Raw genomic sequence first — 26,379 nt, forward strand, 5'->3', positions numbered from 1 at the left:
TGCAAATGATGGCACTTCACATAAAAAAGACAATTTCAAAGGTATCCAAATAGCTGGAAAAGAATTAAATTGGTGTTAATTAAGAGATGATACAGCTGTCTGTTTACAGGATGAAAAACAGGTTTAAAAATCTCTTGACTAAGCCAAGATGTGGACAATGATGGAGGGAGTGTAGAAATTCCCAGGCAGATCTTTTCCACATCTTCTGGGACTTCCTAACTATCCTAACCTTCTGGTTGGAAATAATAGAAAAGATTCATTCAATAATGGGGTTTGAGATTAAACATGATTTCCTCACAATATGTTTTGGGAATATCTAATCTAATGATCTAATTCTAGTGATACTTTTTGATTAAAATAATGTTGACAGCCAGTAAGTTAGAAGGAGAAGGTAGCCATCCAATGGGAATGGATTAGAACTGTAAAAGAAATATATCAAATGAAAAAGCTAACTTTCTCCCTGAATCTATGTATAGACTAATGTACTAATTACTGGAGGAAAATGAGTGTCTCCTCAACATGACAATGTGTAATTAATAAAAATGTATGTCTATATATGGGTGTATGTAAGAAGGTGTGGATGTATATTTAGTTAAGTCCACAAATATTTGGACACTGACACAAGTTTTGTTATTTTACCTGCTTACCAAATCATATTCAACTTACAGATACAATGAACATGGCTTTAAAGTGCAGAATCTTAACTTTCATTTGAGGGTATTCACATCCAAATTGGAGAAAGTGTTTAGGAATTACAGCTCTTTAATGTCTACCACCCTCTTTTTGAGGGGACCATAAATAATTGGACAACTGATTTAAAAGCTGTTTGATGGACAGGTGTGGACAATTCCTTTATTATTTCATCATCAATTAAACAGGTAAAATGTCTACAGTTGATTCCAGATGTGGTCTTTGCATTTGGAAGCTGTTCCTGTGAACCTTCCACGTGCAATCAAAAAAGCTCTCAATACAAGTTAAACAGGCCATCCTTAGGCTGCAAAAACAACAAACATTCCATCAGAGAGATCTCAAGAACTTTAGGAGTGTCCAAATCAACAGCGTGGACCGTGGTACATTCTGAGGGAAAAAATGAACTGGTGACCTCAGTAACACAAAAAGGCCTGGATGTCCACAGAAGACAGTGGTGGATGATTACAGGATCATTTCCATGGTTAAGAAAAACCCCTTCACAACATCCAGCCACGTGATGAACACTCTCCAGAAGGTAGACAAATCATTATCCAACTCTGCTATTAAGAGAATAACTCTTTAGAGCATATACAGAGGGTTCATCTCAAGGTGCAAACCATTCATAATGCCAAAAACACATCTATAAAGCAGCACAGTTCAGGACCAGCATTCTTTGGACCTACAGATCAACCTGAACCAGAATGATGAGAAGGAAAAAGTGTGGACAAGGCGTGGAACGGCTCATGATCCAAAGCATACCACATCATCTGTAAAACAAGGTGAAGGCAGTGTGATGGTTGGGCATGCATGGCTTCTAATGGCAATAGTTCACTAGTGTTTATTGATGATGTGACAGAGGACAGGAGCAGCTGGATGAATTCTGAGGTGTATGAGGATATACTGTCTGCTCTGATTCAGCAAAGGTCATTGGACCACACTTCACAGTAGAGATGGACAATGACCCGAAACATACTGTGAAGGCAACCCAGGAGTTCTGCAATGAGACAAGTCACCTGATCTCAACCCCATCCAGCATGCATTTCACTTGCTGAAGACAAAACTTAAGGCAGAGACCCACAAACAAACAACAACTGAAGACAGCTGCAGTAAAGGCCTCACAAAAGCATCACAAATGATGATGATGGTGATGTTGATGGCTTCCAGACTTCAGGCAGGCATTGCCTGCTAAGGATTCTCAACAAGGTTTTAAAAAAAACCCATTTTATTTAGGATTATTTAGTTTGTCCATATAGGCATGGGTATGAGATTGTGATGGTATGATAACCTTAGGTAATAATATCACGGTTTCACAGTATTATGATTACAGCTCTAAAATGTGTAATTTCGACATGTCTGTATTTAAAAACAAAAAAAGAAAACTTTTCCATTGAACAGTCTTTTATTTTTAAACAATATATATAACATGATGGAACATTAGTAAATATGTATTTAAAATAAATAATAATACAAAATAACTGAATTATTCATAAATAAAAAATAAATAAATAAGTACAGTCCTTAATGCAGTCCTTTAACTGAGGCTAAACCTGCAACTCAAGTCACGACATAAATGAATTATTTTTAGTGAAAAAAAACAACCTTCTTCCTCCAAGCCGTGGCCGTCTGTCTTTTTACGGTAGCAGAAGTATTCCCATACAGCCGACTTGGTCTGTTTAGACGACGGGGGAAAAGTTCATGGGTCTCGCCTCCTTCAGCCATCATACAGCCTGCAGAACTACCTGCTTGTAACAGCAACCAGAGGTGCGCGGGGGGGTGGGGGGTGGGGGGGGGGGGGGGGGGTACTTTACGCTGCAGCTGCACGCAACCTGACGGACCTCCACTTTCTCTCTGACGAGACGTCACATTAAAAAAAAACCCTGCAAAGATCGGTTCTTCTTGGATGGCTTTACACCTACAGACAAGGCATATTTTAAATTGTATATTTTTATAAAGCAGTTTGGTATGAGCACAGTTAACTAACCAGCTATGTTTGTCAGCCGCTCAGTGTTTCAGAGGGAATACTGCTCATCTCTACAACATTTTGAAACTTAATTTGATATACTTGGCAAGTTTTTTTAATTATTAAAATATGGATTTGTGGTTAATTACAGTTTCTTCTGTGGTGTGACTAACACATTTATTATTGATCTACAGACTTTAAAACTTGCTAGTGACATAATAATAGTGTATAATAAGTGGATGGTAATGATGATAATAAGAATATAATATTTTAAGATACACTGTGAGGCAGTGTGTAAAAAGGGACATCAGTGTTTGTTTTGTCTCAGAAGACTGTTAAACACTGATAAAACCATGATGACCCTCTTCTATCAGCTTGTATTGAATTCATCTTATGTGTGTGTACATATCACTCCTTATTTACTATCCAGTGCACTACATTTACCCTCCACTATTTTATTTGAGTGTCTGAATGCTGAGTGTGTAAATATCTCCACTAGATACAGCCCTCAAATAAACCACCATGGAATGAAAAGTAGAGTCCATAACATGTACTTTATGATAACAATCCCACAATGCAATGCTCCACATTTTAAAGATGTGAAAACTACCGTCATGTGACTCTACAGCTGATGGTGACGACACAAAATGATGACAATTATTTAGTGTCTAAAATCTTGATTTGCTGCTCACTACTGAGTGAACTATGTCGTGTTTATTATATAGTGAATGATTTCAGACACAGCATCTCTCTGTCATAATATGCTGTCCTCTGCAAAGCTGAATACTGAAACACTGTAGGTCAGTGACCTACAATTCAATTTCAAGGGAGCACATGGCAATGATGTAATATAAGCCATATCATCTTTGTGTGTAAAAAGTGATGACAAATAAACTGTGTTGTAATCATTTATTATATGCAGTTGTGCTTGCGCTGCTGTGATATGTTGGTAAAAGAGACTGTTGGAAGTGTTGATAAGAGGAAGTGCAGTGTTGTTACCTCCAGTCAGTGAGCAATAGTTATGTCCCAACTCAAAGGCCAATACTGACAGTTATCACAATGAAACTACTACTCCCCCTTGGTTTTTCAAATTCTGTAAACAGTGGTTTTAAAAGGAAACTTGACAACTCCCACTGTAAATGAAGGTATAATGGAACTTGCATCTCATACACTGATCCCACCACTCCTCACCACAGGTATAGCGATGCAGCCCCTGCCCCTGGATAAGGGTGATGCATGTAGGAGGGGATCCAGCAGACAGGAACCTGACAGCCCAGTCCCAGAAGCGGCCCCATCCACACCTGTGTTGCTTAAAACCTGCGCTGCACTTCTAATCACCTACCAGCCACCTAGAGACAACACACATCTTTCACTTCCATTCACTGAGCCTCCCTGAAACGGTTTGGTGCCCCCCCCCCTGTAGAGCTCCCCCTCTCACTTTGAAAGCCTCTAATATAGCAGGTTTAAATAAATTGCCATGGAAACATATCCCTCCAGACTAGCCTGGTCCTAGTCAGGTTAGTTTTCAGGCTCGGTTTCACCTTATAGGCTGAACCAGTTTTAAAGTCAATCGACAGGCTGAGACAGTTTCTCCAAAGGTCCTCCCTGACAGTTCCTCTTTACTGCTGCCCCATCAACAGCTGTGCGTCACAGAACATATGCTGCACTTACTGCACACATCAAGTCATAGTTTTAGTCTAAAGTATCCACACAGTATCCCTGTTAACATGTGTTTTAAATGCAAAAGTAGCAGACAAACAGAATGTATTTCACAATATGTTCATCATATGGAGGTTTTAACGTCTCAAACCAAGCAACATAACCCAACTGATATACTGTAGAAAGGAAAAAAACTGGAGTTTCTAAATGCTAATTGTCCATTTTCCCTTTCAATATAATAAAATGTGTTTAATAGCATGTTGCGTTTTATGTACCTTCATATCTCAGAGCATACAAAATACGTTTGCATTACTCACCTGAAATCACAATGACATGGTCACAAGCACAGTAACAAACTGAACAAACAGGGGTCAACACTACCAGAGTCTCAGCAGCTTTTCTCTAATCACACAAACAATGTCCAAGAAGAGAGGAATGCCTTATTGTGCTTTGAATTACTTTAGCACCCCCAAGCGGCCGACAGTGGTAACTGTTAAACATGACACCCACACATTAATTTCCGATTTTTCCCTCTAAACTTCTCACATGGTTAAATTTCAATGAATGTTCATATGATCCAATATTTCAGAAAAAAATCAAAGATTAGAGAAAAAGTCCAAAAACTGAAAACACATTTGTGTATCACTGGAACCACTGGACTAAACTAGCTAACTGTATATAAAGTAGTGTAAACTAGCTCCACCTCCAGCAGCTACAACAGTAACATGCTGCTCTAACACTGATGCTTCACTATTAATAATCTAATGATGTCATAATAATAATATATCAGTCAGAGGACCAAACCACTACTTTACTGTAATACTGCATACTACATCACTCATAATACTGCAGTACTTTTACTGTAATACTGCATACTACATCACTCATCATACTGCAGTACTTTTACTGTAATACTTTACTTCACTCATAATAATGCAGTACTTTTACTGTAATACTTTACATCACTCATAATACTGCAGTACTTTTACTGTAATACTGCATACTACATCACTCATAATACTGCAGTACTTTTACAGTATGAGGATTTTTTAGTGTTGGTACTGTCTCTTTATTTATCTTGTGCTGTAATAAATAAATAAGTAAATAAAAGTCACATGTCGATGACGCGTAGGTAAACAAATCCTGAGCCAATCACAGAGGTATACCTCGGTCAGCTGACATCAGCTTCCGGTATTGTAACATTAAGTGTGTTGTGAAAATGGCAGGACACGACCACCACCACCACCACCACCACAACAACAACCTATCTCTGTGTTTCTGTGATCTAATGAGGTAAATGTTTGCTCCAGGCTTCTCGCTTCTTGCATTAAGTTGATAAGCTCCTCTGAGAGCACAATGTCACCAGGAAATAACGTCCAGTCTCTGGGCTGTATGTGTTGACAGCAGAGCTAAGTGTAGCCGGACTAGCATCCAGCCTGTCCTGTGTGTTCAGCTGCTGTCCTCTGTGTTCCTCCTCAGGCTGCTGTGGTCTCTGGTTGTTCCCTGTGTTTACCTCAGCCTGCTGCTGACCCTGCTGCTGCTGCTGCTCCTGCTGGGGCTCAGAATGTGGCTGCAGGGCCAACGCAAGGCCCGCCGGGCTCAGGACGGCGGACCGGCCGTGGCTTTCTTCCACCCGTACTGCAACGCTGGAGGAGGCGGGGAGCGGGTCCTGTGGTGCTCCCTGAGGGCCCTCATGCACCGGTACAGAAGATCCAGCTGTCTGGTCACAAACACTGTTTAAATTATAGTATGGCCAAAAGTATGTGGACACCTTTATGCACATGCTGTACTTTTGTTCTGGGTTATAGTTTAGTCTATACAGTTTCTACAGTTTCTGTAATCATTCCTTCTGTTCATACTGACCATGTAAGTGATGGCTGACACAATCCTTATCCTTCTGTGGAAAAGTATGTTTCCATTTTAAATGAGTCATATCAAGTCTTCTATGTTTCAACGTTACAGTCTTTTTAGTGCCAAAGTCCCTCTTTTAGTTACTATACTTCCACCTTCTGACCTCAACCCATCTAACACCCTGTTACAGCAGTAGATTCATGATGATTTTCAATAAGCACATATATATGTCCATATGCTATTGGCCATGTAGTCTGTTTATACACATACAGTACCTATACAAAGTATTCATCCCCTTGGATGTTTTCCCCTTTTATTGCTTTTATAAATGGAAACATGGTCAATATAATTTGGCTTTTTTTTTAAATTACAAAAAAACCCTCTTTAATGACAAAGTGAAAACAGATTTCTAAAAAGTTATTACAGTCAATTAATTAAAAATATAGAATGTAAAATAAGTGATTGCATAAATATTCACCACCTTCAAGTCAGTATCTAGTAGATGCACCTTTGGCCACAATCACATCACTGAGTTTGTGTGGATAGGTCTCAGTCAGTCTTGCACATCTGGACACTGCAATTTTACACCATTATAATAAAGCATAAAGCAACAGTTGTTGTATGCAGAGTCTGTCCCATCTCAGCTGCTGAAGCTTTGAACTCCTTTAGAGTAATCGTAGGTGTGTTGGTGGCCTCCCTCACCAGTCTCCTTCTTGCACAGTCACTCAGTTTGTGAGGACGGCCTGCTCTAGGCACATTTATGCTATATTCCTTCATTTCTAAATGATGGATTTAACTGAACTCTAGGGGATGTTCAGTTGTATCCATCCCCTCACTTCTACTTTTCAATAACCTTTTCTTGGAGTGTTCTGTCTTCATGGTGTAATTGTAGCAGGAATACAGATGAACCAGTGACTGGACCTTCCAGACACAGGTGTCTTTATACTACAATCACTTGAGACACATTCACTGTACTCAGGTGTTTCCATTTCACTATTTGTGAGACTACTAGCATCAATTGGCTGGACCTCTATTTAATTAGGTCAGTCACTTTAAAGGGGATGAATATTTATGCAGTCACTAATTTTACATGATATATATTTAATTAATTAACATTACTATGTAGAAATCTGTTTTCAATTTGACATAAAATAGTTGTGTTTTGTAAATTACTTTTTAAGCCAAATTTTATTGACTATGATTCAATTTATAATAGAAATAAAAGGGGAAAACATCCAAGAGGGTGAATATTTTGTATAGGCACTGCATGTGTCATTCTGTCTGTGTATCTATGTACATATGACTCCTGATGAATTTTAAACATGACAGCTTTCCACTTGCAACTACAACACACCTAGAAACACATCAGGGTGGTATCCAGTTGTGAGCCATTGCAATAATGAGGTGAGGTTCATAATTAGAAGCCAATCAGATCAAGAGTATTTAAATTACACTTAGAATAGAATAAGAAGCAATAGAAATAGTGGAAATCACACAGAAACGGTTGAAGCCATAAGACAACAGAAGCTCTTATTTACCTCACACTGTGTTCTACTGTGGTCTGATGAGCAGGTCATTAAACAGACAGTCTGAATACCAGTCAGTCTAACAGGACATGTCATGTACAGAAAGTGTTCTGTAAATCAAGACTTAAACAAGCACGAATCAGTGAAGTAGATGTTTGGTTTCTCATTTTCACCACAGATACCCCGGCGTCTCCTTCGTGGTTTATACCGGTGATCAGGGAGTGACGGGTGAGCAGATTCTGGAGGGAGCCAGACAGAGATTCAACATCATCCTTCCTCAGCCTGTCACCTTCATCTTCCTGAATCACCGCATGCTGGTGGAGGCCAGCTCTTACCCTCACTTCACCCTGCTGGGACAGAGCGCTGGATCCATGTACCTCGGTAAGGGCAGAGCGATGAGTCCTGAAGTGTTAGCTTGTTGGAGAGTTCCACTGAGTTCATAAATGCAGCTAGTATGTTCCAAATAGCTTGAATGATTTTTATCAAATTCTGGAATTATGGAATCTAGTGTTCATGTTTTTTATCCTAAAACTAAGATGTGATCATTAGCATAATCAACTCCTGTTTCTTTAAGAAATCAACAGATAAAAACACAACAAATGTAGGAGTATCAGAAGTAAAGGAGCCAAAACAATAAGAACTTTTGTATCAAGCTGACGTGTCATCATGGCAGCTCTGCACTGCCACAGAGATAAAGAGGGAATCAAACATATCTCTCTAAGACAAAGGGCTCCATGGCTACTATGAGAGGCAGTCATATGACAGCCACACATATTAGATGAGAGAATATTCTAGTCTACAGTAAGGTGATGTTACACTGTCAGCTGCAGCACAATATGATATTGATCAGGGAGCTGTAGAGAGACACCAAGGTTTCATAGCAACTACTACAAAGTCCAATAAAATGTAAAAACGTAGCAGCCATTATGATGATAATATTGTAAGCAGAAGTTTAGTTGTTGTTTTAGTTTATATTTAAACAGATTCAGATCATAATTGTAAATCAACTGTTTCTCCCCAGTGAAGAAAGGCAGAGATGATCTATTCATGACACATATGACAGATCTGGACCTCTCAAAAAAGTACAAGAGAACTGATGAATGCCCCAAATGTGTCATAAAGTCTGTTCTTGCAATGAAGCCCACTGTGAGAAAAAATTTATGAAAAATAATCTGTAATAATTTGTTGGGGTTTAGGTGAAGACTGTATTGTCTCACCTTTAATAATATTACAATATTATATATTATATTGCAGGCTGGGAGGCGCTGACAGCCTTTGTTCCTGACCTGTATGTGGACTCAATGGGCTACGCCTTCACGCTGCCAATCTTCCGCTACCTGGGAGGCTGTAAGGTGGCGAGCTATGTTCACTATCCCACCGTCAGCACTGACATGCTGTCTGTGGTCAGAGAGAGGAACCCCAGGTAACACTAACACTAGTGTGCTGGCTAGTACCGCTCATGCCAACTTTCTCTTTTGTTATTTCCAACAAGTCCGAAAAATTTCCAACTTAGGTTTGTGTCTTTCAACTGTGCAAAATAATACACACTGTCCATTTAGTAGTTTACCATAATGAATATGTAATATGAGACGTTTTAACCCCAGTGTGCAAAATACAGGGAGGAGAAAATGTAAATATGTTATTTAGTACACACATTGTGATTTACCAAACCTGAAGGTATTATTTCTGATGCTAACTGCGTCTATAAATAATACCTTTGAAGGACAGGTATTAACCTGCTGTTACTGTAGAGAGGAGGAGACGGAGGCACAATGACAGAATACACACAGGACAGAGTTTTTCCACCTGTGTTAATAATTTTGGAGTGGAATATTTTTGACTTCGTCACTAATATTCTCCCATATAGCATTTTTTCTGGTAATATTTTTTGCTTAACTCAATATGTTTGTTAACCTGTAATCCCATCGGATCACATTTCATTTCATGCTTGCAGCTTTCTGCTCATCTAAACTCTCCATTAAGACACAAAACCCTCATATAAATACTGCTGTCTGCACCTGTTGTCATTTACACAGTTATTCTTAGTAGATCACCTGCAAAACACACACTAAACAAATGTGCAATCTGTTGCACTGCACATGCAATTTAGAACCTTTATTTGGGATCTTAGTAGATCAGGCCCCAGGATTTCTGACCTTAGTGACTCCTAGTGTTTGTATCAAAAAAGGCAGACAGCAGCATTCTGAAGCAGATGAACTGTCATTCTTGCTGCTATAGTTGCTTTAGTCTTACAGTTTATTCTGACCTCAGGATGATGGAAACAGCTAACTCTGCTGATGAAGCACAGAGGGAGAAGTGATCCTGGTGAATCCCACACAGAGTTTCCGTCTGCTTCTGTCTTCCAGGTTTAACAACGCTGACTTCATCTCTAGAAACCCTGTGCTGAGTGCAGTCAAGGTGGTATACTACTGCTGCTTTGCCCTGCTGTACGGCCTGGCTGGCTCCTGCAGTGATGTCATCATGGTGAACTCCACCTGGACGCTGGGACACATACTGGCTCTGTGGCGCTCCCCCAGCCGCACCAGCATCGTCTACCCGCCCTGCGACGTCAGAGCCTTCCTGGACGTCCCGCTGGATGATGAAGATGAAGAGGAGGTGGAGGAGGGCTGGGAGGAGCTGGGACGAGAGCTGCGGGGTGAAGAGGAAGCAGGAGGAGACAGGAAGTGCCACTCCGTCGTGTCAGTAGGTCAGTTCCGGCCGGAGAAGGACCACCGGCTGCAGATCAGGGCGTTTCGCAAACTGCTGGACAGGAAAGGAGACGGGCCGGGGGGGCGGGAGTCCCTGAGGCTGGTGCTGATTGGTGGGTGCAGGAACCAGGAGGATGAGGAGAGGGTGCTGATGCTGCGAGGACTCTGTCAGGAGCTGGCTGTGGAGGACAGAGTCGACTTCAAACTCAACGTGCCTTTTGAACAGTTGAAGAGAGAGCTGGTGGACGCCACCATCGGTCTACACACCATGTGGAACGAACACTTTGGCATAGGTGACACACACACACACACACACACACACACACACACACACACACACACACACACACACACACACACACACACACACACACACACACACTGTGATCAATAACATGACAGGAAACCTTTCCACTTTGAGATTAAAGCTAACATAGCACACTCACTTGTTCATTGAGTCAGTGAGTGTGTCATGTGTTAACATTTCATGCTCAATGTCCTCAACATTAAATAACATAAAAAGACACTGTAGAAATATAGAATCATATTGATTCATATATCAAGTATATGTAATACAAGTAATCAAAGTGAAGTTTCATTCAGACTGAGCACTCAACATGTTCTGCACTGTTTGTGCAGAGTGACTGATTGATTGATGGTTTTGGGTGATGGATTGCAGTAAGGACACAGCTGGAAATCCACCCAACACGCTTTGAAGATGGATTGGGATCCAATCAGCCAAACCACCTCCAGAGGTGGTCAGGGATATTTTACTCTAGTGTAGATACAAATATGTTTTCAATCCACCTACAACTACATGTGTGGAAATATTTAATCCTGTGCAACTGTTTAATGAGCTAAACTACCAACAAGAAAGCAGCAGGAAAGCTGTTGATATTCAAGAAACTGGTGGATGGAGTCAAGATAAGACCAGGTGTCAGCTTCTTCCTCTGCTTCTTAAAGCAGGGCCAGTTTATTTATACTGTAGCACAGTTAACAGTGCTCTAAGGAAAACATTAAAAGCATGGAGACAAAGTAGAAAAGAAACATACAGTAAAAGGACACTGAACAAACTAAGAGAGAGAAAGCAAAAAGAAGCTAAAATAGAATATCACAGCTCTAATAAAAGTCTTCATTTATCATCTCTTTGTTTAGTTAGACCTGTACAAACAGAGGAGTTTGTGATGTTGTTTGTTTGAGCTGGACAGAGTGATCATGTCTTAGTTTGGACACTGGAGACATTAATAGCAGGTGTAAATGCAGTCAGCATAAATCATATCTATATAGAGGATATGAAACACATTTCATGGTAGGTGTGAAATAAATCTATATGTTGCTTTCCTTTCTAGCATGTTTGCCTTTGACTGATATTATGTTGCACCTCTGCAGCTGAGGCTCCTTCAGGAAGTGCAGACAGAGTGATGTCAGCAGTAAATGGTTGTGATGTGTACTTGTGTGCTGTCTCTGCAGGCGTGGTGGAGTGTATGGCTGCAGGCACCATCGTTCTCGCCCACAAGTCCGGGGGTCCAAAGCTGGACATCGTGGTGCCGTATGAGGGAGGACAGACGGGCTTCCTGGCCGACACCGAGGACGGTTATGCTGCTGCCATGGAAACCATCCTGACGCTGTCACCGACAGCTAGACTGGAGATCCGACGTAACGCCCGGCGCTCTGTGGAGCGATTCTCTGATCAGGAGTTTGAAGCCTGTTTCCTCGCTGCCACGGAGTCTCTGATGAGTCAACTGGAACGATGAGGACACAGGCTGAGGCCCAGCATCTTTAATGTTAAACCCACATATGGAGCAGAGCACTGAGGGTCATATCTACATGAAAAACATGCTATCCATGCTATTAGTTAAGTATGACACAGTGCCTCATTTGCACTTAAAATAATAGAAAAAGATATAAGAAGGATTTCCTGGTGGACACACAGTTACTATCAATAAAGGAAACAAATAGAGGATGTTGCATGTGTCAAACTGACAGGTGTTTGTTTAGCTTTCATGTGGATGACAGGACAGCAAAAAGCACCAGGACTGTTCACCAGACCAACAGAGACATGAAGAAGCTTTGGACCATCCAGTATCAGCAGGTTGTCAGAAAGCTCGTCTACTGAGACACCATCAACAGACTGTAAAATGTTCCAGCTTTGAAAAGCAGATGTCATACAACTTAATTAGCAAAACATTTAAGTCACATTGGGTTTGCCATGAAACAGTCAATATTATATCTGTTGATATGAAAGTAAACTTCACAGTTATCCACATTTATTGCAGTGGGAAGTCAGGATTTGGGAAATGCTTGTTTGTATTCTTGTGTTTAATTTCATACCTCTCTCATATTTGATCCAGGAAGTGAAAGCAAAGGAAACTGTTGGTCCTGAGAAGGAGCAGCAGCAGTTGTTGGTCAGGAAACAGCTCCTGTATTTAAAGCACACTGTCTCATTTTCTTCTTCTTCTTCAGTATGGATATCAGACCACTTTGGAGTCTGGCAGTCAGTCCACCACAGACATTTCTCAACAACTGCTGGATGGATTTTTTGGACACTTCCCACATTATGTCCTCTAGCGCCACCATGAGGTTGACATTTCTTGTTCAGAGTGAAATATCTTGACAATGATTCAGTGGATTGCTGAACAATGCAATTTGCTACAGATATCAGAGTTTACCAGAGGATACATTATAATGCTAAACATGAGACATGACAGTGATCTCCTCAGAGGAAGACACATGCAAAAACACATCTTTCTAAACATGTTTCTTTAAAGGCTTTTATTATTATATTGAGAGAATGTTCAACTCTAAACATGTTGACACCACTGTTGGACACATACTGTTCACCAGAGTAGAAGTGAATATATATATAAGGTGATTTTGTGAAACTGATGGCATCATCTGTTTGTTAATGAAATAGGTGTGAAGGGGGTTGCAATGCTCTTTTTCTGTTTAGTTAAATGAAGACTGTATAGATTTAAAGAAGCACTTCTAACCACAGTGGGTCTGGTGAAGGTGATCTGACCAAATCTGTTATTTATATGTTGTCTCACTTCCTGCATTCCTGTTTGTGATGAGGTTCAGGCGTGGAACTGTGATCAAGTGTAAAATATAAAAGTCTTTATTTTGATAGAAGCATTACTATTGAAGTGTGTTCATGTAGAGAGGTTGTTCTCAGAAAGTCCCCTTTAATAAATAATACTGCAATAAATGCAATCATTAAACACTTCAGACTGTTTGTTGTGTACTTTGAAAAGAAACAGAACACACACAGTGCATCTTATCTTAGAGAATATCTTCTGTTTAACAATCTTATCTGAAGAATCAAAGTGAGGGATTTCAGGGTCTCAGCTGCCTCTGTCTCTTCAGCAGGTCACTCCTGCATGTGTTTTAACAAAGTATTTGAGTGTGCTTTTTTATGCTGTTGTCTGTCTTTTTATTGATGAAGATAGTTCTTTGTCATTCGGCCTGGATGTTTGGGGCTATTATCATACTGTAGAACTAATTTGGGCTCATCAGATGCCTCTCTGATGGTGCTGCATTATAGAGAACAATCTAAACATCTAAAGTACCTGAAACTGTACAGTAATGTTTTTATATGCCACATTCAGCAGTGAAGAACACTATTTGTTAGCTAAAACAGGAAGATCTAAGTAAAATACCGTATGTCTGAACATGTCTTGCTACTATCAATTCAACTCATTTTATTTATATAGCACCAAATCACAGCAACAGTCATCTCAAGGCACTTTACACATAGAGCAGGTCTAGACTGTACTCTTTCATTTAATTGAAAGAGACTCAACATTCCCACATCAGCAGCACTTGGTGACAGCAGCAAGGAAAAACACTTTTAACAGGAAGAAACTTCAAGTGGAACTGGGCTCTAGGTGGCAACCATCCAACTCCAACCAGTTGGTGTTGACAGACAGAGAGAGAGAGAGAGAGAGAGAGAGTAGAGGGAAATAGCACAGCATGCAGGGTCTGAAGCAGGACAGGATCTTCAGGATCTTCATACAGGATAGCCCTGCAGGGATATCAAAATAACTCATTTCATAATACTTTTATGACTTATGTACTCACTACAGGAGGCACAGTGTGAACCCATTCAGGCACAGTGGTGAGTTTAGAAAGCGCCCAGAGCCCAACACACAATCACTTAAGTTAGGAGCATAAATGGAGGAAAATAGGATGTGGGATATGATCAAAATAAGGTTTGGGTTACCTACAGGTTGTACCCAGAGCATTTACTGCGTGGTGCGTCTCTGTGACTGCAGACTCAGCAGCTTCTGCACAGGCTGCTCTGAACCCTGCATTTAGACTCTTCTTATAAATGAGTCAGTTTCCAGCATACTGATGCCTTATAAACCCAGCTGCAACAGTGAGAGTGGATCATCAGAGAAAGAAAAGTTCAGTTTAACATTGTTTATTATCCAAACACATTGTGTGGATCCTTCAGGTCTAACAAACATGTATTTCTGTCCTCATAAAACAATGCACAGCTCTTATTTTGAATATTAAATCCATGTTTTGTGGCAGTCAGTCAGTGCAGCCTCTACTCTTCTTTGCATTAAACCGTTGCTTCATCTGCACACACATTCAAACATTGCTCCATAGTGCTCCTGCTGGTCACAAACTCCACATGGTATCTTTCATTTTCAAAGCAATTATCACGACAGACAACTAAATGATCTACTAGCGGCCAATTTCAGCTTCTTCATTTGAATGACGTACGTTCTGTCCACATCTTTTTCTTGTATCAGACATTTAGTTAAAAAGTAGAGAAACATTTTATTTACTCCTGTCTTATTGTCCAACTGTATTGTCAGGTAGTTTGATGCTGTCTATGAAGTCTATCATCTACATGTGACTCATCTGACACTCACACTGACTGTCATGTAGTTCAGGCTCAGAGGAGATGGCTCCTGCTGGTACAGCTGTGACATCTTCCACTTCTGGCTGGATTTGTTGAGGGTGCACATCATTCACTGCACCTCCATCTTCACTCTGCTTCATTCCATCATCCACTACTACCCCCTCCTCTCTGTTCTCTGCCTCATCCGAGCTGCTGTCTTCCATGACAAACAGGTTCTTCATGGAGTCTGTCACTGCCTCTCTCAGCTCATCCTCTGACTCCTCAAAGTTCCTGATAAGAAACAGAAACTCACAGCTGAGTGACAGTTAGACTCTATCATTATTTTACAGAGGTGGCCATAGTCTCATTGTTTGTGTTAAATTGCAACTGGAGAAGCACAAAACTGTAAAATGTGGCTGTGAAATGTGGTGCTCCTGCACTGATCCTGGTAATGCTCTCCAGATGCACACTGTGAGTGAAGGAGAGTTCATAGATACAGTTACAATGGGATTCCTGAGAGAACTGATAACTTGGTAATTTCAAGTTTCAACTGGATAGGTGTATGGATGGGTTCATCATTTTTCAACTTTGTCTTAAAACAACAGTCAGGAGCCCAAATGAACATTATGGGTCTGATTTACTAAAGGTCTTTGTGTGTAAATATGTTCACCTCTGGGTCTCCCTACTGGAACGGGCAGGGGGAACGGGGGATCCACTTAATAGAGCAATACTGTAATGGAATTAGTGGACTAAAGTCAGTCACACCTCGACTTTCTTCCAAACATCGCACATTTCATTCATAGTATTATAAATACAGGCCTATAGTTCATGCACATTGTTATTTTTCTGGGTTGTGTGAAATGGCTAAAAAAAAAAGGTAATATAAAATGAATCTGTGCACTTCCAAGGTGAATTGGTTTAGTCTTAGTATCAATCATGAAATAGGGGAGCAGATTTCATATGATGACATCATTGACGATTTTGCATCAAGTAAGTCCAGAAGAGTCAGGCTTTAGTTGGCTTTGTGCCATTTAAAAAGTGTGTTTGCTGTTCTAAGTGCAATAGTGTAATAATTAGATTCTCTTCAGTGTGTTTTCCCATTTGTGTAAGAAGGATTTGTGCTGTTAAGAATATTTATTCTCTATTTTATTTGTATTATATTCTTATTGTTGCTTTCTGCTCTTCTTACATTTCTGATTGTATATATTTTTGGCATATATATGTATATAGTGTTTATTTATTTATTTTATTTAAAGGTTTAATGATCAGGGACAATGCACATTAATAAAACATTTTAACAAATGTAAACATGCCAGAATTAGCCAAAAGGCTATTTTACATCTTCTTTAAAAGTAGCTTCACATCTACTTTTAAATGAGTGTGTGGACACACTGTGGATACAGTCCTCCATCACTTCCACTGAAAGCACATTTGAAGGAGATCTTTTAATAGTCAGTAAATTTGCTGCATGTGTTTGGGGCAGAATGCCATGGCACACCTGCAGCTGTAAAACAGGCACAAAAGCCACAGTGTGATTTACAGTATGCATGACATAATCTCATCCATTCTAAAGACATCAGAGTGCAGCAAACAGAAGGGTCGACTTACGTGTCATCATCGTCTGACCTCGGCTCCAAACGCTCTTCATCCATCTCCAGGTCAGAGTCCTCCTCCTCTTCTTCCTCCTCCTTCCTCTCCTCTGCTCTGTCCTTCTCTGACTCTAAATCTGACAGGAAGGACAGTTCAGTGTAGTGTTTTTTTTCAGCAGTAGGTCTAATAGTTGAAAAGTTTTGTTGTGGGCTTCTATATTCTCTCTTCTGACATATAAAGTCAGTGATGTTATGGACTGAATGGAGTTCTGCTGCTGTATCACATGTCAGTGTGAGTGAGTGATGTCTGACCTGTAGTCACTGAGTCCACCGTTGATGATGTGAGTTCAGCCTGAGCGAGAGCATTCAGGAGGGTGTTGGGGGGATCGTTGACCCACTGCCTGCGACCTGGTGTTTCCTTACCTGAGGACACATAAATGGATCATACAACAACATCTAATGGTCCAGTTTCTCCGCAGAATCACTGAAGAACTGTTGCAAAATTTGGCACAAAAGCACCACCTGGATAGAAGGTCAGAACACTCACTAGCCATTTAGTTGGTGGAAAAAAGTGAATTTTGTATAGTATAAAACTATTGATTATAGACACTTTAAGTTACGGTAAATACTTTACTACATCCTGTAGAGTTCAACATAAACAGTGGTAAAATGATAAGTTCATATTTTACTGTGGGTGTATCACATAATACCATTACAAACTATATTCTGTCACTGATATGAAGTTATGAAAGTATTTCTATATCCAGTTATCAAGGTTTCTAGACAAATATTGTTGCTTCTTTTGAAAAAGGAAAAGAAAAAGATTTAGGTTTAAATAAAAGAGGAAGATAAGGAAAGCAACACAGACAAGAAAAATGATTAAGATAGAAAATGAAATGCTTAAAAACAAAGCAAATATGACAATGATAGATGATGTACATGTTTGAAGGCATCAACATTTAGCTGTGTTACAGGTGTACTGTACCTTGTTCTGACTCCACCACAGTGCTGCACACGGAGTTGACGTCCATGTTGGCAAGCGCCTCTAGAAGAGTTTGAGGAGTCCTCTGGCTCCAACCCCTCCTCACCTCTGACCAATCCCTGAGCTTCAACTCATCTCCCTCCTGGAAGCTCAGTGTCTGGTTCAGAGGGTCCACTTCCTGTTTGAGAAGGTCAGGGGCAGAGTGAGAGACAGAAAGAGAAGAGGAGCCCTGAAAAAGAGACAGACAGAGCTGATGCTTACCTCCACGTCCTTATGTCCTCCATCACTCACCCTCTCCTCCTCCTCCTCCTCCTCCTCTTCCTCTTCCCGTGGATCCTCTTTCTCCTTCTCTGTGTCGTCTTTCATCCCTTTATCATCTAACCGGATCTCAAACATGATTCCTTTCTGCAGTAATGACAAGCAACAAGAACAAATGACAGGCTAGAGTTTATCCACAGGAACATTTAAACTCATCTTTTCTGAACACTGTTTAAAAGTGAGCAGAGAGCATTTTAAATGAAATGGTCAAACTTGGTTTGATGAAAATAAGTTGTCATTACATTTGAATGAAGTTTGTAGTTTTTCACTGTCTGTAGATAGAGATTGTTTTCTTTACTTCTAAGGCAATCCACATTCTGTACTGTTCACTTCTTTTGCCATATTTGAGTTACTGTATGGAGGTGTGTGTACATGGACAACATAAAGCCATTGTTTACATCACAGAAAAGAGCAGTAAGAATTATACACAAGGTGAACGATCATCAAGGGAACATGCCAAAACTATTTATTAAGCAAGGATTCATTCAACCTAAACATCTGGTTGGCTTACAGACACTATGAGTTATGAGCATTGCCAGATGTTTTAACAGAAGTTAGTTTGTGTTTAGTTCCGAGGACTTGGACCATAGAAGGAATTTGAATTTGAAGCATCGGTATGCATGGAGAGCTTTAAAACAGGTGTGTATTACAGTATGAGGTGTGTGTTCTACAGAGAATTAAAGACTTAAGGGTTCAAATATTTTTCAGTTCAAGAAAATGTATAGAGACAGAAAATGGAATAATATGAAGTTGACAAAAAACAGCTCTTTTTTTGTAGACTGAAATATCTTTAAACTATTGGATAAAATGCAGATATTCAATGTACCTGCAGAATAGTCTAATAACATATTAAATATATTCTGTTAGTGTCACAGAAAGAGGACACAATGACAGCAGTAGAAATGACATCAGTGGAAAGCATATTACTGAAATGTACCAACAACAGTGACTTATTGTCCAGCATGAAATGGAAAGTTTGTGACATTGGTGTTAGAGGATAAAAGTGAGAGCAGGAACAGCCACAGCAAATGAAAAAAAGAAATTCTGTTTTCAACCAGTCTTCAGATCAATTTCTTTGTTTTCACATAGTTAGTGGGGTGATAACTGAGGGTAGATCATCTTGATGTTATTTTGAATGCATTATGTTGTTCTCAAGTAAATATTCTAATAGTTAGACAGAAAAGTGAGATTAGTAATTATAAGTGATATAATCAGACTCTAGTGTTATGACTGACTGAGCTGAATATTTAGTTGATGTAATCTCACCTTGTCTTTGTGTTTTCTCTCCAGCACTCTCCTGTGCTCTCTGTTCTCCTCTCTGATCTTCCTCAGAGCTGCTTCAATGTCCTGCAGCATGAGTGAGATACAGGAAGACAGGCTGTGACATTACACTGATACACCACTGGTCTTCTATAGAAAAACACATATCCCCAGAAGTTACAGGATCATGGGAGTTCCATCGGGATCACACCTTTTATCGAGCGTCCCACTTATTTTTAAGATATTCAAACAACCTGGTGATGGATGGATATTCTAGCAACTCTGCAGTAGTTAAGAGAAATACACAGACAACAACTCTTATGATGAACTGAGTATTGGTCTTATTAACCGTTACATACTGTTCATATTCTCATAATTAGTCTCCACACCAATTCATTATCAGAAATTCTCTGATTAATCCTTCTGTTTCATTAATGTTGTGGGAAAAAAAACATTCACAATGACTATCTTATTGTCCAGGAGAAACTTTTATAGAATAAGATGAATACGAAATGTTTGAATGCTGATTTTTAATTGTTTAATTAATAAAAACTGGTCAAATTTGTACATTTGCATATATAAATGTATCAGGTGCACAAAAATTTAAAAAATATGCATTTTATTTCCATTTTTGTAAACTGTAAATCACATTAGGGAAAAGTCCGGCTAAAAAAAATATGTACTAAAATGTAAAAATGGGTCAAATTTGACCCTGAACAGTATGTAAGGGTTTATCATTTTAATCCCTTTAGAGAATCATTTACCACAGAGTTAGAGAGTCAGTTATGGAATTCACATACTGCATATCAACATATGTAACTGAGTCTAATGAGTACAAATATTATTAAAGTCAGAATGAGTGTGACTGAACTGTTTACCTGAGCAGGTAGGGCTTTCTGTTGCTCTTTACTATCTGCAGGAGGTTCTGAGTCGTTGGGTTTCTCCACTACAAAGGTTCCAAGTCTGTGTTGTATGTTTGGCTGATCCTGATTACATAAAGAAGTATTAAACATTGTTGAAGAAACATCAGTAACACTTTGAAAAGAGAATTGAATGGACTGTCACAGAGGAGAAGAATCATGTAACAGTATGTTATACATATCATCTGACATTTAGGATCACACTCAATCACACTAATAAGCAAGACAAGCCATGGATGAACTGTTGAATGTTGAGGTCTGCAGAGGCTGTGATGGTGTCTATATTCAATGAAATGAGACAGGCCATGTGGTGTATTTTGTTGATATTGTCATAACTATGTTCATTATTTTTTCATTGTATTGATAAGTGGACATGAAAGGTAGAGAGATGCAGCTTGTGTGTGTACCTCTGGTTCAGCTCTCAGCCTCATCTGTCTCATCTCCTGGTGATACTGCTGTCTGATGACATCCAACTGACGCAGATACTCCTGTGCACGCACACACGCACACACACACACACACACACACACACACACACACAAACTGACATTAAAGAGGAACTTTATAAAACATGTATACACACACTTTTGGGGCTCTAGAGGACATTGTGTGAAAGCTGATAACAGCCTCAAGTGACACCACCTTAAGTGAGATTGAGATGCATCGTGGGTAATGTAGGTTCCAGGTTTTGACAGCTAAGAAGAGTGAGTGGAATAATACACATATACAGATAAAGACTGATTGATTGATTGATTGATTGATTGATTGGTTGGTTGATTGATTGAGTGATTGATTGATTGATTGATTGATTGATTGATTGATTGATTGATTGATTGATTGATTGATTGATTGGTTGATTGTCCATCATGAGCCTGAAATGTTAAAGGAGTGCTTACTAAATATGATACATAACATATCTGATCTTTAATACTTTCCCTTCACTAGAATTGTGTGGCTCCTACCTGCTGCCCCTCCCACCTCCTGTCCTGAGGTGTGTGTTGGTGTTCAGGTCGCCCCACATCCTGCTCCTGACCATCCAACTTCCTGTTGCGTTCAGCTGTACATGGACGCAGACCCTGGCAGTCAGGGAGGAAAGGTCAAAGGTTAGAGTGGCAGTTAAGCACTATTTTATGGCCAGTCTAGGATTATAGGAAAGAGTTTTGTTTTTGTTTCTTCCATGCCTAGGTGTCTTTTTGGATACTGACTGGGGGACATCAACATTTGGAATTTTAAATTCTACACACACTTTGAATTTTTCGTTTTAATGCTACTGTTTTAAAATCATTTTTGCTTCCCCCCCCTCTTGGCTGGGAAACCAATTTTTTGTACTGAATGTGGCAAAAAAAATATTCTCATCTTGTGGTTCTGCATGGCGCCAGTTCTGCAGCGTAGTCACACCTGGATTCAAAACCCTGCTGATACAACAAGAGCAACTTCCAAGAACAAAATGTCTTCATGTGTTGTTTTCTTTCTAAATCCAGAGTACTTGCTTGTCTAAAAACACATCTGTCAGATGTTTTATGAAATATGAGTGTTACAATTCCTCAATCCTCAACAACCTGTTCTCTTTAAGCTGGATGTATCTAAATTAGAGGGATCCTCAATGATGCAAAACTGACTAAAATCAGTCAGGAAGTCTTGAGTGGTAGTGTCAGCTCCATCAGCACACTGTGAAGCTGCTGAGCTTCATCTTACCAGCTGTTTCTCTGCTCTCAGCTTGTACAGGTTAGCCTCCTGTCTCCTCTGCAGATACGGATTACAAGCTGCAGCCACACTGCCACACACAAACACACACACACACACACACACAGAGAACAGGTGAGCAGGTAGAATCACAGGCTGGACTGCAGGAAATATAATTGGAAATGAAGGATGCGGTCTATAAACTTTGTCCTTCATAGACCGCGAAGGCTAGAACTAAGAGTTGTTAGATGAGGCAGTCTGGTCTATGGAAGATTTCCAGCTGCTTCACCAGCTGTTCCCACCCTTACACTTGCTTCACAAACAAAAACACATTTTCTAAGGCTTAACATTTATAAAACTGAATTTTAGACTCGGACCTGGAAACACGCTGTTACTCCACTTCTTATTTACTAGTACTAGTACAGTTGTAAAGTCCACTTAAATACACTGTAGGTGGATGAAATATGTAATATGTATCATTCTTTTGTGGTTACACCATTTGACATTTTCAGGAGCATTCAGTCTTACTTTTGGTAAAAAAAAATGGTGCAAATATCATTTCAAATGATATAAAACCAACAAAAATACTAAATGTACATTTTAACAAACCTGATGCTGCTTTTAAAACTAGTTTTAACATATTTTTGAATTGCTCATTTTGCCAACACTTATTTGTCACTGACCCTTATTTATGTAAATGTGGTGATATGTATAGAGACAGAGCCCTAGAGGCAGCAATGTTGTTCTACTAACTTCCCATTCAAGTTAGCAGGGGGCTCCAGCCACTGATACCAGATTAAAAAACTCCTGTATACTGTGAAACACAGAGATTTACTTGGCAGTGAAAGGCCTGATCGGCATTGTGTCAACTTTTTTTGGCAAGGGCTTGAATGTAACAGATGATCACTTATGTGTAAAGTTTTTGCTTAATGTTTACCGTCCAGATATGAGAGTGATATCAATCTTCTCATCTAACTCTCTGCAAGAAAATAAATACGTCTATTTCCCAAAATGCTGAACTATTCCTTTAAATGAATGTGAAGATATGGTGAGGTAATGGGTCGTGGTGGCATTCTGGTGTTTTGTCACTCACAGCTGGTACGGTTCCACAGGAGGAACAGTGTGTTCTTTACATTGCTGCTTCTCTCTCTCCTGAGGAGGAGGAGGAGGAGGAGGAGGAAGGACATCCTCCTTGTTTCTCCTCTGAAAGGCATCCAGCTGGGCATGATAGTGCTGGTAGTGGTTCAATGGCTGCTGGCCAAACCTGCATCAGTGATACAAGGTCCAGATCAAAACTGATAAACAAACCTCACTGAGACCTTTAATGTCTGAATAGATTTTCACTCACCTTCGGTTCTGCTGCCCAGCAACCTCTCCTCCAGCTGCAGGGTGAGACACGGATCCTGCTCTGTTATGGAGGGGCTGCAAGTAGAAAAATATAGAGAGGCAGTTGCATGAATCTATAGATTTCTAAGTCTACCCGCTTACATCAACATGCATACTCACATCCACACATATATCTAACCAGCCCTCATTTCCAAACTGTGTCACTTCTGTGTTATCTTCTTCTAACTTCTGTTCGCTGTCTTGCTCACTAATGTTCCACAAATAATAAACTAAAAAAAGAACTCTTCAGCGTCTTTGCTGCCACTCTGACTTGGCTTGAATCAAAAGGGGAATAGTTGCAGCTGTTGCCCCCAAATTATGCAACAGCTGACCTCATACAGTTTTATGAGAAAAGATGAAGCTGTGTTCTTAGCAAATATCTTTGTATTTGGTACAGAATACACACACAGAAGTATTCTGTATACTTTGAATAGTGTATAATAGTGGACTAAGCTGAGGGTGTGTTTATATTTGCTATATTTGGATTATTTATGAGAAATGACGGTGCTGTAAGACTTAATAGTGATGCTAGAAAGATGTAGAGATGTCTTTTGACCATGTCATAAAATGTTATACATATCTATCTATCTATCTATCTATCTATCTATCTATCTATCTATCTATCTATCTATCTATCTATCTATCTATCTATCTATCTATCTATCTATCTATCTATCTATGTATCTATCTATCTATCTATCTATCTATCTATCTATCTATCTATCTATCTATCTGTCTGTTTATCTATCTATCTATCTACCTATCTATCTATCTATCTATCTATCTATCTATCTATCTATCTATCTGTCTGTTTATCTATCTATCTATCTACCTATCTATCTATCTATCTATCTATCTATCTATCTATCTATCTATCTATCTATCTATCTATCTATCTATCTATCTATCTATCTATCTATCTATCTATCTATCTATCTATCTATCTATCTATCTATCTATCTATCTATCTATCTATCTATCTATCTATCTATCTAAATATGTTGCTAATGAATCGGGCTGAGATGTAACTTGATGTAACTTCTGGATAAGAATGTATCTTTAAATAAACCCTCATTCAAGGCTTCAACTGCCTTTGTACTTCAACTGAAGTACAAACTAACATGCTTTGCAGTCTAAGTGGATTTGGAGCTTGTGGTACTGATGTAAAGTGGCCACTAAATGTATTTTATTTACATCCTTCCCTCTGTTTAACATTCTGGAAACTTGAAAAGTGAAGTTTGTTATTATTACTATAATTATTACTTTGTAGGGGACAGGAGTGTAGACTCTGAGTGGGACTCTCCACTCTGGTTTAGCAGGCAGTCTCTTCACAGCAGGCCTGGGCCTCTCTGCAGCTCTGGACTTCTGTATCTTATCTGGATAATAGGAAAATCCACAAGAGGTGGACTTGGTCAATAATATGGATTCAGATTTTTCATGCATACTCATAGGTGGCATGAGTTTTTGATCATGTCTTCTTGTTTCTTGTGACTAAAAGATGTGTTGTAAAATGCCAAAACAGCTCAAAGATGAAAGGAGTAGAAAAATGATTGTAGTTTTGGTTTATTGTTCAAAGACATTGTGAGCTCAGAGACGAAAATGTTAGGTAACCATTGTGAAGCAGACTGACAAGCAGAGACAGACACTCCCTCAATGATTGACATGCAACATTAACTTTGTGTTCTGATGTTACCAAACACAATGTGACGCAGTTACAATCAACCCAATCAGGACACAGCTCGTCTCCTGTGGACACTGTAGAAGAGAGAGTAGTGTTCTCCACAAGTTTATCAGATGAGATCCTGCTACACACAACACCACCACTGAGAGGCACCACAATCCACATTGAAGTGAAGCCAACAAAGCTCCTTTCACAGGTGTTAGGTCTGTGTGATCTATGTTACTTGTGTGTTATATATGTGTTACCTGCTCTTGTTTTACAGGCCTGTGAGGCTGGAGCTCTGTTTCCATGTAACACCGTGTGACTAAACTCCTCCTGCATCACCTGCACACACACACACAGGAAAACAAACACACATACACATGTTTATACATCTACACTTCTGAAGATCCTCACCTAAACCAGGCATTGTCTTGTCTTCATTTTTAGTTTCACAACTACCTGACTGTGTGAGCTGTGATTTGGCAGAATATTTCATTCATATTCATTAAATGACTTGACAAAAGCCTTAAATATTCTGGTATACAGATAATCAAACATTTTTTGTAGACATGAAACTCTTTAAATCTGATTAAATATTTAAAGTGTTTTAAGATGTATAAACACTCCACTTTCGTAGTTTTTCAACAAAAACAGTTCAATTATATATAAAATCCTTACAATCAAATATACTCTCTCTCCTTCATTAAACATTTTACAGAATCTATAAATATGTAAATATAGTTCATTTCAAAAGTTTAACTGCTGGTCCCAAGATTCACAGTGAAATACATTCTCTGTGCACAATGTGCACCGGAGGCTTCATGTCTCCACATCACACTTGTGTAAGTTGAATACTGGACCAGGATTGGCTCCAAACTAGTTATGATGCTCTTAGCAATCCCTAAACTCAGATTTTCAAAGAGCAAAGAGAAGCTTTCCTCCTTCATTCTACACAGTGATGCTTGTTCAACACTGGTACAACATTAAACTTAGGAAACAAGAAAAACACAACACATTTCTGAGTGGAGGGGCTCTGAACAACTGGTACAAGTACATTCTGGACCTGGTGTGTTATAATTTGTGGTGTCTTGGCTGTATGCAAAACATTGTTATCATATTAACCTAATTTAAACTTCAACCCTAAAACCAACTATTAAACTTCAAACAACCCTTTGAAATGAGAACTAAATGTCCTTATTTTCCAAAAATGTCCCTCATTCCCCAAGTCTGAAACTCAATTTGATCACCACAAAGATAAAAACGAGACACACACTGCTTACAGGTTGAGTTGAACAGTATATCACAGACTCATTATGTGTTCATTAAGGTTAATGT

At 39.4% G+C, this 26,379-nt stretch overlaps 2 protein-coding genes across 2 annotated transcripts in view; one reads left to right on the forward strand and one right to left on the reverse strand.

The window, feature by feature from the left end:
• Positions 1 to 5,528: 5,528 nt before the first annotated feature.
• Positions 5,529 to 13,601, forward strand: LOC133993436 (GDP-Man:Man(3)GlcNAc(2)-PP-Dol alpha-1,2-mannosyltransferase-like). The gene is made up of 6 exons (XM_062432416.1): positions 5,529 to 5,602; positions 5,789 to 6,010; positions 7,865 to 8,067; positions 8,941 to 9,109; positions 10,053 to 10,687; positions 11,865 to 13,601. Exons 1-6 carry the CDS (start codon positions 5,529 to 5,531, stop codon positions 12,146 to 12,148), a joined length of 1,587 nt encoding a protein of 528 aa, XP_062288400.1. The 3' UTR covers positions 12,149 to 13,601.
• Positions 13,602 to 15,219: 1,618 nt separating this feature from the next.
• LOC133993301 (serine/threonine-protein kinase Nek5-like) overlaps positions 15,220 to 26,379 on the reverse strand; it is a 27,561-nt gene continuing 16,401 nt past the window's right edge. The window contains exons 10-23 of the mRNA XM_062432217.1: positions 25,308 to 25,386; positions 24,645 to 24,757; positions 23,344 to 23,417; positions 23,089 to 23,259; positions 22,008 to 22,086; positions 21,275 to 21,388; positions 20,720 to 20,800; positions 20,271 to 20,372; positions 19,399 to 19,479; positions 18,076 to 18,219; positions 17,818 to 17,992; positions 17,145 to 17,255; positions 16,852 to 16,969; positions 15,220 to 15,534 (exon numbers count right to left, since the gene is read on the reverse strand). Coding sequence (XP_062288201.1) covers positions 15,249 to 15,534; positions 16,852 to 16,969; positions 17,145 to 17,255; positions 17,818 to 17,992; positions 18,076 to 18,219; positions 19,399 to 19,479; positions 20,271 to 20,372; positions 20,720 to 20,800; positions 21,275 to 21,388; positions 22,008 to 22,086; positions 23,089 to 23,259; positions 23,344 to 23,417; positions 24,645 to 24,757; positions 25,308 to 25,386 — 1,728 coding nt within the window. The 3' untranslated portion in view covers positions 15,220 to 15,248. The remainder of the gene's footprint in view (positions 15,535 to 16,851; positions 16,970 to 17,144; positions 17,256 to 17,817; positions 17,993 to 18,075; positions 18,220 to 19,398; positions 19,480 to 20,270; positions 20,373 to 20,719; positions 20,801 to 21,274; positions 21,389 to 22,007; positions 22,087 to 23,088; positions 23,260 to 23,343; positions 23,418 to 24,644; positions 24,758 to 25,307; positions 25,387 to 26,379) is intronic.

This window comes from Scomber scombrus, chromosome 13 (assembly GCF_963691925.1).
Source record: "Scomber scombrus chromosome 13, fScoSco1.1, whole genome shotgun sequence".
In the NCBI taxonomy this organism is placed as follows: Eukaryota; Metazoa; Chordata; class Actinopteri; order Scombriformes; family Scombridae; genus Scomber; species Scomber scombrus.